The following is a 14,868-nucleotide window of genomic DNA, read 5'->3' as shown; positions in this document are numbered from 1 at the left end:
AAAGCTAAGGCAGAAAGCAAGCATACCTTCTGCTGGATCCATCATCTCCTGCCTATCCCCTTCCTCTTTCATTTACCTGGTGAAGCAGTCTATTCAAATTAAAGTCAGAAAGCAGGTAGGAACATCTCACTGCAAAAGCAGTAACAAATACACACAACTAACAGTACTTACCTGGCTGCCCCCATGTTCGGTGTCGATGTATCTTGGCATTGGAAACCGGGAGTGAAGAATCTCCTGGGCATCATCCACTGGGGCTTGCAGAAGGTGGCGGAAGTTTTCATATTCTGGCATGTCTTGGTATCCTGACTTGCGCCACTGGGCTATGGTCTAATTTTAAAACAATTAAAGGAACTATTATTTTTAATTTGTTACCCATCTAAAAATTCTAAAAGAAGATATTTTTCAAAGGAAGAAATTTTTGGAAAAATAAGAAAATTATAGAATATCATTTCATTTATCTCAATTTTTAAAGTTAAGAATACTAATTTCTGTATTCTTGAGTAAATAGATGCAAAATTAGTATATTTCTTCTCCTTTAAAAATAAAAAATAATAATTACACCAGAAAAGTTAAAAATCCTATACTTATCAAATTAATGTTGGCTAAAAGCTATTTACCTAAGCTTATGATAAATGAGGGGAATTTTTGTTACTGAAGATCTCCCAGAGACTTCTAAATTAATGACCTACTATTATGAAATGTTTACCAATGAAGTCACATTCTGACAAGATATATCAACACAAAAATTTTAATAATAATAGCAATAATATTACAAAGATAATATACTTTTAGAAGAGCATCTGAATCAATTATTTTATTAAGGTAAATGTCTCCAAAAACCATTTAATTAAATCACCCAAAAATTTAAGCATGGCTTAGTTTTAAGTTAAGTGAATCAGTCAACATATGCTCTATACCGTTTTATATCTCTGTATTTAATAGAGAATAGGCGTCTGCATTTCTGATTTCTCCTTTAAGCACATTAACAAGCTATTTGAAGACACAAACATTATCAAAAAACAAATGGAAGAAGCAAAAAACCTAGCGGTAAATAAAACACCAGCCACAGAGTGAAGGGAAAACATTTGACTGCACCTCCATGCACAGCTTTAAATGCTAGGCCATCTTACCTCACCATGATAAATCAAAATCTGGAAGAACGTGTCCATGAGAAGAATGCGATCTGCAAGAATGCTGCTGCTATCAAGGAGAACCGGCTAACGTGAAGGAGAAAATGAGAAAGGAGGAAGAAGAAAAAATAAATTACTCAAAGACACAAAAGATCATTCCAGGATCTATTCATTTAAATTTTTTAAGTTTTAAATTTATAACATATTACTTAAAACCTCTTGCTAATAGGAATTCCCATGGCATATTCTAAGTTAATTTTCTGAGAAGTCTCTAAACTGAGGCAACAATTGAAAAATAGAGTCATGAGAAAATCGAGGCTTACAGTGAGTACTGAGAGAGGAAAGGTGGGGTACAGCAAATGTGGGGCAGACGGAAAAATTGGAACTATGAAATGAAAGGGAGTGGCCTGAACTAGTGACATCAATTTGGGTATCATGTGCATGAAAATGGTAGTCAAAGCTGGGGGATTAGACCATATCACTCAGAGAGAGGGAAGACAGAGAAAAGGCCAGAGATAGAGTCCTGGAGTGTGACAACACTTAGAGGTCTGAAAGGGAGAAGCCAGCAAAAGGAGACTGAGAAGAACGAGGTAGTGAGTAGGAGGAAAACCAGCAGGAACTGTAGGTGTCAGTGAAGTCTGGAGCAAAGGATTGTAAGGCGAGTACTCACTAGGAAAATACCATTGAGAGTTCTGGCAAGAAGTACAACACTGGTAGCCTTGATAAGAGCTGTTTCAGTATGATGATAGGGGCAAGAGTCTGACTTGCACAGGCTAAGAAAATATGAGGTGAGAAAGTGCAGACAACAAGTAACTTCTGAGTTTAGCTGTGACCAGGACCAGAGAAATGGGGTGTCAATTAGAAAAAATGTGAGGTTGAGGGTTTCTTTTTGTTTATTTTAACATGGTGCTGTTAACGCTTCTATATTAATAAGAATGATCCAGAGAGAAAAATTATAATGCAAGAAAGAAAGACGGTAACTCCAAAAGCAAAGCCTTAAGAAAATGAAGCTAATGGGATTCATGGAATAAATGGAAAGGTTGGATTTTGACAGGAGAGGCACTAGGGATGGTGGGATTCCAATTTTCTTCTAAACACCATTCTACATTTTCCAAATGTCTACAATTTACATATATTACTCTGAGATTTTTTTACAGTTATTTCTTAAACTTTCTTTCCTGATTCAAATAATTAAGAGACAGCTAGATCAACATATTAAAAATACATTTTTCCTATAAAAGTCGAAACCATGAAGTAAGTTACTAAAACAATTATAGTAACAAAATAAAACATTTTACCTTCAATTATTTACAAAATAGTAAAGGCATCATGAGGGATCATTAATTAAGATATTATAAATATTCTCTTTATACTGACTTTTCCAAAAGTATTAATTTCAAATACACTTTTTTTAAAATATACTTTTAAGTAGTAAAACAGATAATTTTGACTACAGAACGAAAAAAAAACAGCAGTTTATTTGATAATAGGTTAAAAAATAAGTGGGACAGTTTGGTAAGGAGGCTAAATGAATACTTTATCCTTTTTCTAAGTATACAGCTTTATGATCAACTGTATCTTATATTCAAAAAAGACTCGAGGAAAATGAGATTATATTAAAGCAAGAGGCTTTGTTCGGACACTAAACTCTGGAATAAGCTACAAATTCTAGAATTATCATCACCTCCAGACACTGTTAAAGACATAAGAATCCTAAGTCCTACAGGAATTGAACAACCAAACGATTGGAAAAAATGACCTTAAAAGTCTCTTCCACTTTATTATTTCATTATTTTGTTAATGGTTTCCTAATATAGCCTAGCATAGTGTCTAGCACACAATAAGCACTCCTATGTATTTTGAAGTGAATATGTGAGTAACTTAAGATAATTATTAGTGAATTAAATTCTTATATTTAGTAACTATTTCAAGACAAAGTTGTTTCCACTTTTTAATGGCACAAATCACAGTAACAAAGCCAATTTTTTTTAAAGTCCCTCTTACCTCTGGTGGTCCACTAAAAGAATACGCATACAGAATAGGCTGAATCATGATTAGAGACTGAGTCAGATCTTGACGCATAAAATGGTGACGATAGTATGAACTCTCATCAGGACTATTGTTAAAAATTTGCAAGAAAGGAGATCTTCTTAAATGAAACATAAACTGTAAGATAAAACGTGAGATAGCTTTTACTGATTTTCATATTACAATAGTTTACTATTATAGACAGCATTTGATTATAACTACTAAACCCACAGTGAAACCAGTTATAATAACATTCTCAATTGTATTCCTCAGAATCTTACTCGTGATATTTCAGTTACTTGAAAATATAATTCAACAATAAAAAAAGTAAAGCAAAAGAGGTGACTCAAAAGAAAAACAAGAATAAACAAAAACCTCTAGCTGAGTTCTAAGTTATTCAGAGGCTGACGCCAGTTGGTACATCATCAGCATTCTTTTTGTTCCTCATGTCTCTGGCCACGTCTCCAGGTTTTTTTATTACTACTCATTACCACCAACAAAAAACTAAGAGAACATAAAAATAGATTAGCAGATTTTCTTTTTGTATAGCTCCCAAAAATTGCACTGGAAAGGGCCTGCACTGGTTTATTTTAAAAGGACTCACATATACTCAATTTGTTATCTCTAAGTATCCTGCTTCCCTAAAAATAAGACCTAGCCGGACAATCAGCTCTAATGCGTCCTTTGGAGCAAAAATTAATGTAAGATCTGGTATTTATTATATTATATATTATATTATATCATATCACATCACAGCATATCATATATTATATTATACCCGGTCTTATATTATAGTAAAATAAGACTGGGTCTTGTATTAATTTTTGTTCCAAGACACATTGGAGCTGATTGTCCAGCTAGGTTTTATTTTCTGGGAAGCATGGTAACATTTTCTACACTTTGTTTCATTTATTCTTTCTCCTTTCACTTTCGCCTCTTCCACATGAAAGAGATCAGAAAGGGGGAGAGTCAGGCCTGAATGAAGGAGAGCTACACTGTCCTGATACAACACTGAGACCCTGATACAATCAATAGGATCAGCTCCGAAGTACTCCCATTTGTCTTTGCCGTTATTTCTCTCACCTCCCTCAGTCCTCTGGTCTCAAGTACCTACATGTTGCTCCCTGGCCTGGGACTCACTCCACAGATCTCTCCCAAAACATGAAATTCTCATTCCTTTTCTTTTTGTAATGATCCATAGTACCTTGACAGGCTCTCTCATCCCTTTACCACTTCAAGCCATTCCTGTTTATTCACAGGAATGTGTAATTGGTAAATTTGGGGTTAAATATTTGAGATGAAGATCTCCCTTGAATTTAGTCTATGCCACCTTTTAGAACATCATCAGGCTTTGAAAATCCAAAGACAAAAGTATTTCCGGGTTCTCTGGTCTCCATATCCAGTAGAGGGGAAAGATGGGATGCCCATATTTCTCAGAATCTAAAAGCCTAAAGAGCATTTAATTAAGTACTTGGACTAATGCCCTCACTCCATTTCCTATTAGTTTCTGCTATGAAGAGGCGGCCTGAGAATTCCCAAAACAGAAAGGGTTTTTGCCTGCCTTAAGACAAGTGGACTCTGCCTTTTTCTAGTTCTCCAAAACCTCAACAGAAGTTTGGGAAAGTCTCTCTCCATAAACAAGGAGCTTCTAGGTCACAGATCAATAAAAGATTATGCAAAAAAAATGTAAGAGGAACTCTAAAAAGAAAGTCGAGGCTTTAAACAAAGTTTTCATGGTTAAAAATTAGAATTTCCACATCTCAATATTAATCATCCTCCCAGGCTAAGTTATAATACCACCTTTTCTATAAATATGTATCCAACAATCAGTTTGAAAGGATCCCTTTAAGTTTACTTTAAATTCTGTGTATCTGTCACAGCATTCCTCACTTTCTGTTATGTGTTGTTTATGTATATTTCAGATTTCACCCTTCAAATTGAAAGCTCCTTGAAAATGGGATTCATGTCTGTCATCTTTATTCTCCTACAGTTCCTTGCACACAGCACTTAGTTGAATAATTACCTCTGTTACTTATTATATAAACAACCTACACTTTTAAAAATATCTATTAAAACAATAGCTAGAGGGATAGAGTCCACTGCCCAAGTGAAAAAGTTTCTGTACGATAAATCAAATTAGCTTATTTTCTATTTATCTGGTATGTCCCGATAAAACTGTTCTCCGGTCATGATACCATGCTGCGAGATTAGTTGACTGGTAAAATTACTTCAAATGAAATTCTTTTGGTACCAGTATACTTAGATCCCTTATATCAGATGGAAAGCTAATCTGCCCTATACCTAATTCTACTCCACAGTATGGTTCTAGTGTAAGTTTCTACTCACCCCAAACAAATGACTATTTGCAAGGCTAACATAAAAATACTATATACTTTTTTCACTGACTACCTACAGAACAATATTAATTTCTTAAGCTATCCCAAAACTTAACTACCAAAAGAATAACCCAATATGATAGATTCTGTAAGATGAATAATAAAAGACAAATGACAAGAAAAATGAGACCCAAGCCTATTGTCAACACAAAGAAAAGAACATAAAACTTCTACTTACTCACCTGTGGATAAAGGGAGAAAGTTTCTGAAAATCTGAAGGAACTTGGATCATCTTTGTGATACTCTCCAAATTTCTGACACTGAATAAAATACAACATGTTAGTTATTACTTCCTGGCAGAGAATTAAAACTGTTGCTTATACATATTCTATTTTAAAGTGTTATTACCCTGTAGGAGGCAAATACTTGATATAGGATAAAATTAGATTACTTATAGACTTACCAAGAGACTGATTACAACCAAAAAAATACTGAATTTCAAAGAAAAATTCAAAGAAAATCTGAATTTCAAAAGTAAGTAATACCCTGCTCCAATACAGTAACAACTCATCTTTACATGTCTGGATTTTTTCAAACTATCTTTGATAGCTCTTAAATAATGACCAAAAGAGCTCAACATGTGCCCCCTAATATTGTACCTAAGAAAAGACAACAGCCAATGACAGGAAGATACATTATCAAAATATCATAGTAGCACACAGTGGTACAAAATATCATACAAAAGCAAGTTGCTGTATGAAATTTGGCACACCAGAAACAATACCAAAAAGAAGGACAGATTGAGGAAAATAAAATCAGAGACCGACAAACTGGTAAATAAAGAAGAAATACAAAGGCAGAAATTAGAAGGAAATAAAGAAGACACATACTCTGGCAAGAGAGAAGAAGGTCCTCTATGATAATGGGACCAAAGGCATCTAAATAATTGAGAAAATCCACATGAAAAAGTGCTTAGCACAATGACTGACACTAAGCACTCAATAAATGTTAACTTCCTCTCCCTGTTCTTGAGCAAACAAAGTCTCTGCTCCGAAAAGTTTTTATATAACTGGCCTATTTCCTGACAATGTTTATCATAGTAGTTGCACATGATCAAGGGAAAAACTAAAAAGAAAAAAATAACAAAGGGCTCACTGCTAGAAGTAGTGCCAAACTTTTGCTGGAATGTTCAACTATATCATTTATGTATTTATCTATGCCTTACAGAACACATAAAAGGCATAATTGATTTGATCACATTTTTGGCTTCCAGGAAAAGTCATTTCAGAACCAGTTATCCAAAAGATAGAAATGCTATAGTTGTAGAATGAATCCTCAGAAAACAGATCTTGGTATCTGGGAGTAAGAGTTTGGCAGTCTTTAATGCCCCCTAATTATACATCACTGATGAAATTTACAGATTAAGATAATAATCTTCACTGTCTAATATCACAACCACCAGCAATGTGGCAATTTAAAGAAAGTAAAATTAAAGAAAAATTCAGTTCCTCAGTTGCATTAGCCATATTTCAGTTGCTCCACAGCTACATGTGGGTAGCAGTTCCATAATGGACAATGCAGACGATAGATATTTCCACCACTGCAGAAAGCTCTCCTGGACAGTACAGATCTGGAATATCAAATATACTTGAAAAGATCTAGACTATCAAATACACCGAAAAAAATTTGTGAAAGAGCCGACATGTCATGCATTACTCAGAACTATTGATCACATTATATTAGATACACACATTTTAAATTGCGCCTAGGATTCTGTTAAAAGAATTAGGCAAATCTGATATTATGGTTAATGATGACAACAAAAAGATTGCTGACTTTTATGCTCGGGTAATTTGGATACCCAAAAGGTTAATTTCCAGAGTAGGATGTATCTGATACTTATGTCCAAAATTTTTGCTTTTATTATGAATTTTTTCCTGTCATTAAATACTCTATTACTTCATTTTTAATGGCTGACTAGCATTCCACTTATTGATATATATACTATAACTATCTTAACTAATCCTTCATTATTAGCATTTACATTAGTCCTATTATATCTTTAGGATAAATTCGTAGAGGCAGAATTTCTGAGTAAAAGGTAGTTTTCAAGGTTCTGATATATATCACCAACTGCCCTCTATATATAAGGCTATACAGAGATTTACAGTTGTACAGATTCATACACCAATCTACAAGCTATGAAGCTGTCCATCTCCCTAAATACTAACCAACTCTAAGCATTATCCTGTTTTTGTCATGTTTACCAGTTTGACAGATAAAAATTGTTGTCTTGTTCTATTTTACTTTGATTATAAGATTGGCAATGTTTTCATGTTTACTAGTCACTTGCATTCCTTCTTTTGTTAGTTCCTTATTCATGACCTTTGCTCATTTTTTGCCCAAATCTTACTGATTTGTAAAATCTCTTACACATGAAAAATTTCACATTCTATCATTCATATAACAATAAACAAATGATATAGTCTATACCACAGACAACATAAAATTTGTATAATAAACACAAACATAAAAAAAAAAATAAACACAAACATAAATTTCTAATCTTTCAGCTACTTCCTAAAAATTTATCTGAACTTATCAAATGCCCTAGCATTAATTTATCATGAGGAGTAATTTTTATTTAAAACCCAGCCAAAACACTCATGAGAAAAAAAACTGATGCATAAAGGATCTACCAAAGATCCACTGTTTGAGTTCTTCAGAAGTAATATGATTGGGCAGACAAAGCAACAATAACACAGTTTTCTTGAGGTAAATGACAACACTGCAAGAAGGCTATTCCTGTCTTTAATACAGTAATAATTTATGCATCAAAGCAGCCCTATGAAAGGGCCCTAAGGATCACAGTCTAAGCTCTGTAAGAAAACGGTAATGGTAAAAACAGAATAACTAAAGGGCTTGGTCCCACCGGTGTAGCAAGAAAAAACCTGGCTGGGGTAAATACTACAAGGAAAGCCCTGAGTATCTTAAACAAGAGAGATCTCCTGGGCCAGGTCTAATCAGATGAAGTGTTTATCCACTGGGCTAGCTGCACAGCTAAAGGAAGAATACAATTAATGGTTAGTGGGTAAACCAAAGGTCAAAAATGAAATAAAAATCAAATATCAATCTTAAGTTGTAAGAGAATGTCATTCAATAGAAAGGTCAAGAGTCAAAAAGGTAAGGAGCAAACCCATGAAGGTGAACACAAAAATGACCCAAACAAGAGACAGAATGGAGGTGGCAAACAGTGTGTTGGTGCCGGTATCCTAAGTGATGCCAACCACGGGGAGCAAAGGCTTATATTAAAGGTGTCAGAAGCAAATGTGGTACCAGCACCAATGTGGCCCTATAATGCCCGTTATCTAAAAATCAGTTCTTAAATAGATGTTTATTTTTAACTTAAACTACTCTGAATCATCAAGGGAAAAAAAACAATGATATTCACTATGCCAAATCAAAGCAAAGAAATTTGTTAGTATAATTTCATAGCTTTTTCACTAGGAATAAACTTAGAGAAAAGTGTAGTACCTGAAAGGTATTAACCCTTTCTCTATTCGTGTTGCTATTAGGTTGGTCCAAAAGTAATTACGGTTTTTGCAATTATTTTTAACCGTTTAAACCGCGATTACTTTTGCACCAACCTAATAGCATCGTTATAGGTGAAAATTCAACAGTATGGAATCAGTACAAAAAAATGAAACTATACTTATTAGCTACTTAGAATAACTTCTTATAACTAGGGTTCATTTGTCATCACCTGAAGCTTCACTTCAATTGTACACTAATTTGATTCCATCAATTAAAGAAAAGAATGTAAAGATCACATTCTCACCACTTCTACCATCTATGAGGGGTTCTTATTCACTAGGGTTTCTATAAGAGACTGAATTTTAAAAAAATGGTTTTTTGAGCTTTGCATACCAAAGGATACCAGCCACAGTGATGGACAGTTGCCAAGTTATCCTGTTAGCAATTTCTTCAGAGATCCTCCAGTCCCATGTGGCAGTATGCAGCAGGACTGTTCACTTGGATATCTTCTTTTTTAGTTTTGCACACAAGGGTGCACACAGACAGTCGGTGAAAGTTGTCTTGCACAGGAAGCAGTGCGGTAATCTGACAACATCAGCCTCTCCCTCTCAAATGACCTCCACCACTTCCTCTTACACACAGTTGCCAACTGACTCAGGAGAACAGACAATCTCTACTGTTGTGACAGAAGATCAGAGGAAGTTTCATCGTGCCCTGACTCACCTGTCCTCTAGCCCCAGCAGCCTTGCTGCTGCTGGAAACGCTGCAAACTGCAGAATGTGTAGATTAGAAGTGAAATATACTGTGAGGTTTCTGGAACTGTGTACCCTTTGCAAGTAGTTCATTTTGTTATTTACAAGGCCATTCTATTTTATATTTTATTAGTGTTTGTGTTTTATAAGCATGTCAAACAATATGACAATTTCTGAAGGTGAAGTGTGAGGTAGGAGAGAAGGATTCTAGAAATAAACCTACAGAGAATTCCAAAGAATTACAATCTTCTGAGTCATTTCTTGCTACTCTCATGCAACAAGGGACACAGAAAAAGTTCAACTTCACAATGAAAGCTACTTATCAGTGATTTTTACATGGGCTGATAACCCAAGTTGTACTATTCAATTTTGTGTCATATGTAATAATCTACAAATGCAGTAATAGCTCCAGAAAAATGGAAAGAGCACTACAATTCACAGCCATCTGACAAATAAAAGTGCTGATTCCTTCAAACAGCTTTTAGAACCTCAGAACAAGAAAGCATTTGTTAAAGTCACATTCAGTGAGAAGGCTCGGGAAGCTATTTCAGAGCACAACTTATCACCCATAAAAGAAAAAGGCACACAGTTGGTGAGAAACTAAAAAGGCCAACATGTAAAATTACACTAAATAAAATGATGGGACAAGATACAATCTGAGAAACTGAAAAAGTTCCATCTTAATATAACAAGTGAATGTACTGATGACGTGTCACATGATGCAGAGAGTTTTGTGTAATAATAAAAATAAGAAAAATAACAGCTTCTCTATTCAGGTTGATGAATCAACAGATTTCACCAACGTCATGTCAAGTTGCTAAATGATAGTGAAATTCAAGAAAACTTTTCTGCTGCCCTAAGCAAGCAAAGATGAAAATATATTTAATGTTCTATCTTCTTATCTCGAAACAAAAGGTCTATCTTGGAGGAACTGTGTTGGCATTTGTACTGATGGTGTACAATCAATGGTTGACTCTATGACAGGTATTATGTCTCTTGTTAAAAAGAAAAGGATACGCTGATGCTGTCATAACACTGCTTTCTTCACAGACAGGTGCCAGGAGAAAAACACTCTTGGGGATTAAATGAAAAAAAGCTCTGAATGATTCTATAAAAATGACTAACTTTATTAAACAAACACTAGTTCACTCAAGAATGTTTTAAAAACTACATGAAAATCTAGACACAGAGCACAAAAGCCTCCTGCTACAAACAGAAACCCAATAGCTTCGCAGAAAGAGTTCTCAACAGGGTGTTTGAGCTGAAGACTCAGCTAAAGAATTAAAGAAGCACTTTCAAAGAAATGATAGGTCAGAGTTTGCTGAGTAAAAGTGGAACATTAGGAAAAGAACTTAAGCATTCTAGGTTATAATGTAAGTAGTAAGTTCCTGAAATGCTAACCATCATTATCAATAACGACTAACACACATTTTGGTAACCTAGATCTAAATAATCAACACTTGTCTGTATTTTTCTATAATTGTATTGTGTATAATTTTTATATTCCAATGAATTTCTCTTAAAAATTTCCATTAAAATGAAAACAGAAAACTAAAACCATAGCAGTGAACAAAAATACGCAAAAAAAAAAAAAAACAGCAAAAACAGTTACAGTGATTAAGTATTGTATTTAAAATTAATTTGGTAGCAGCCAAAAGAAAAAAATAATAGGTTACATAATTGTCATTTTCATTTTAAGGAAGAAAGGCATTTTAGTTCACCAGAAAATAAATTCTACTATTCATTATTATGCCTTACTCAGAAACTTGACTAGCAGTCCCTCATTCAGTTACACTATTAACTACTTTGAAAGAGATTACCAGCAACAAGGATTTACTACAAATAAAAGCAGAAGAATTTAGAAAAGCGTGATGTTCCCTTCTTACCAGTCGAATAAGCTGTCTGTCCAGCCACCTAAGCACATCTGGTCCTTCCTCTGTTTCTGCTCTATATATCGCCAGCCTGGCCATGAGAATGGCAGCTGCCTCCTGGTCAAAAGATGCAGCAATGCTTTGAATTTGAGTTTGAGCATCTGCCCAGCTAAAGAGAAAAAAAAAACAAAGAAATGCTGATGAATATTTATAATCAGAGTATCATAGTTGGCTATCACATAGATTTAAATTTAAAAAGCACAGAAAATTACTCCAATATTTCAAAATTCCAATGTTACTTAGAAAAAATAGCATTTTTTTAAAAATCACTAACGGCAGTTTCATTACATTATTTTGCAGAAAATTAATCCAAACCTAAAGAAATCTTCTATAGTAACTGTAAAGGGAGATCTCCAAACTGTTCCTTAAAACATGAAGATTTTTACAAAAAAAAATAATAGTGTAGGCCTGTGCATGTACATGTGCACATAGATACACAAGTCCATCAGAGTTTAAAATTATATTTCTTTAATTTTGTAAAAGCAGAACTATGGAAACATAAAAACAAAGGTTTTCTGACAAGTAATTCTCATTTACTAAACTGGAAAATGAGTAAAATATAAGAATATTTTTTCTCATTGGTCTTTTTTAATGAGCTGACAAGAGCTAGTTTACTTTTTTACATCAATTTTTTAAATTAAATTTATTAGGGTGACATTGATTAACAAAATTATAGGTTTCAAGTGTAAAATTCTATGTCATCTGTATGTTACACTGTGTGTTCACCACCCAGAGTCAATTATTCTTCTGTCACCATGTATTTGACTCCCTTTCCCCTCTCCCACCTTTCTCTCTGGTAACCACTAAACTATTACATGTGTCTATGAGTTTTTGCTTGTCTTGTTTGTTGCTTTCAGTTTTATATGTCACATATGAGTGAAATCATTTGGTTCTTGACTTTTCCATCTGATTTATTTCGCTTAGCATGATATTCTCAAGATCCAGTCACTGGTCTTTAATTCAATTATTAGTGATAAAAATTACATAATTAAAATTACTATGTGTTCTTTTTTCTCCTTTAATGCACTGACTAAAACTAATTAAAAGTTAGTAAGTGAAAATTTTAGTCTAAGGGATTAATTTGATATTATGTATAAAATTGCAGTAATTTATTAAATTAACATATTCTATAAATCCAATCCAATTAAATTGATCCTGGGTAGACTCAGCAATAGTTCTTGTTTGTTTAACATTTCAGAGACAGAGTTTTGTAATACTTCAGCTTATCTTGGTTCCAAAGTACCTCATTTTAAGCAAGTCTGACAATACTTACAGACTTCTTGAAAAGCTGAACCACTTTTACATGACTCAAAGATGTAAGAAGTGATCCCAAGGGAATTCAGGCAGAGACATGTTCAAATTTCTTCTCCCTTCTTTTTCTAATTTAAGTTGTTTTCAAATAGACAAACAATCTTTTAATATTTTCCAAATACTGATAACTGAATTATCTCAATCTGTGCCTAATTATTCCCTTGTGGAAACTGAACTGTATCAACAAATATAGGAAATAACTATGCTACACAAAATACTACCCTATGATATTAACTGTTAAGAGACTATCTTTTGTGGTCTCAGCCAGTGCCAGTCACAGTGTGGTACGTGAACCCAGTGCCAATTCTCCATGAGGTAAGAACGGAAACTGAGAGTAAGTGTTTAGAGACTTTTGAGCACTTGAAGAAAATAATTTTAAGTCTGATGAATCTAACAAAAATAGGGATTTGTATTTTGAATGATTTTTAAAATTTCATTTTCCTAGTAATTCGTTTTATTGCATTTAATAAAAATATTAGTCTCCAAAGGATGGGGCGGTGGGGGAACCACTGGCCTTCACCAGACAGTATGAGGACTGACCTATCCCACATCATCACTAGCAGACCAAGTATGTTCAAATCTTTTGCATTCCACACTCTCCCCCAAAAGTAGTACCCAGTCTACAAAGCAAATGCCAAATAAAGGCTTCATAAATGAATTAAATGACTAATAACACTTGAAAAAATACACAATGATAAAAGTAGCTAAGAACTTTATTATCAATCAAAAAGTAATGCTATTAATTACTGTGCTATTATTATAAATAATGGATCATAATATTATTGCCAATTAAAGGACAATGATTCTTAGTTTTTCTCCTCTCAGGGGAATAAGGTAAATAAAAGAATATTTTAAGACTGTGTCTTAGGAATAGTTTTTTAAATTGCTTTAAAGATCTTAACAACGAATATTTTAACAAATAAGCTGGGCTAGAAAGAAAGAAAATGCTATTAGTCATATATGTTCATTTTCTAGCCATGGATGTCACTTAAAATAGGAACCCAGCTTGGGAGCACAAACCAGAATAGTTTTGGTATGTAAATTAAATTGCTAACAAATATAACTTACTTCCTCGCAATGGTGGTCACTCGGATGCGTCTCTGCCCACTTGAATGCTGATACTGAGTCACAAACTGGATTGCCCCACGCCCTCCTTGAGGAATTGGAGCATTATGCTGTGTAAAAGTAAAAATAAAAACTAAGCAAACTCTATTATGTTGTTGTCACACAGTCACAGGCTGCATATCCTGAGTCTAACAGAATTCATTTTAATATCAATTAGAAGGACATTTTTTACAGTGCATACAAAACAGTTGTGATTTGCCACATAAAAGAGAAATGGACTTGGGAGAGAGGGAAAAAATGATGAAGGATCAGAAGAATGAGTCCAGCTAGGAGATCAATTTCAAGTAATATATAATTCAGAGGGATATGAAAGAACAAAATGAAGGGAGAAAAGTGAAGAAATTAACAGATAAAGAAAGGTGTAAGTGAGGCAATTTTGCCTAATAGTAATCTATGGATAGAGAAACTGAGCTAAGTCCTATTCCCTTATGTATATAAAATGAAAACACAACTTTTAGGAAGATAATCACATGATGAACAGATGACCAACAGAAAACCATTAAAAAAGCGACCAACAGTAATATATAGTAGTGATCCTCAGAAAGAAATAGTAAGTGGTCAACAGGAAAACTTTCTTCATGCCCTTTGACAATAGATATTCTTGCTTTGGTTTTTTTTGTTTGTTCATTTTGGTCAATAAGAGCCATTATCTTTTTCACAGATTTTAATTGTTAAAAAAAAAAAAAAAATTCTTGCACCTGTCTTAGGAAGGCTGACTATT

At 33.9% G+C, this 14,868-nt stretch overlaps 1 protein-coding gene across 1 annotated transcript in view; it reads right to left on the bottom strand.

The window, feature by feature from the left end:
• Nucleotides 1-14,868, bottom strand: part of SEC23A (SEC23 homolog A, COPII component) — a 47,516-nt gene that overhangs the window by 7,756 nt on the left and 24,892 nt on the right. The window contains exons 13-18 of the mRNA XM_019713638.3: nt 14,091-14,197; nt 11,667-11,820; nt 5,737-5,814; nt 3,135-3,296; nt 1,131-1,217; nt 172-327 (exon numbers count right to left, since the gene is read on the bottom strand). Of these exons, the coding sequence (XP_019569197.1) occupies nt 172-327; nt 1,131-1,217; nt 3,135-3,296; nt 5,737-5,814; nt 11,667-11,820; nt 14,091-14,197 (744 nt within the window). The remainder of the gene's footprint in view (nt 1-171; nt 328-1,130; nt 1,218-3,134; nt 3,297-5,736; nt 5,815-11,666; nt 11,821-14,090; nt 14,198-14,868) is intronic.

The sequence above is a fragment of the Rhinolophus sinicus genome, chromosome 3, assembly GCF_057876585.1.
Source record: "Rhinolophus sinicus isolate RSI-liver-muscle chromosome 3, RSI-T2T, whole genome shotgun sequence".
In the NCBI taxonomy this organism is placed as follows: Eukaryota; Metazoa; Chordata; class Mammalia; order Chiroptera; family Rhinolophidae; genus Rhinolophus; species Rhinolophus sinicus.
Note: the sequence above shows the minus strand (reverse complement) of the source record. Positions and strands in the feature narration are given on the sequence as shown.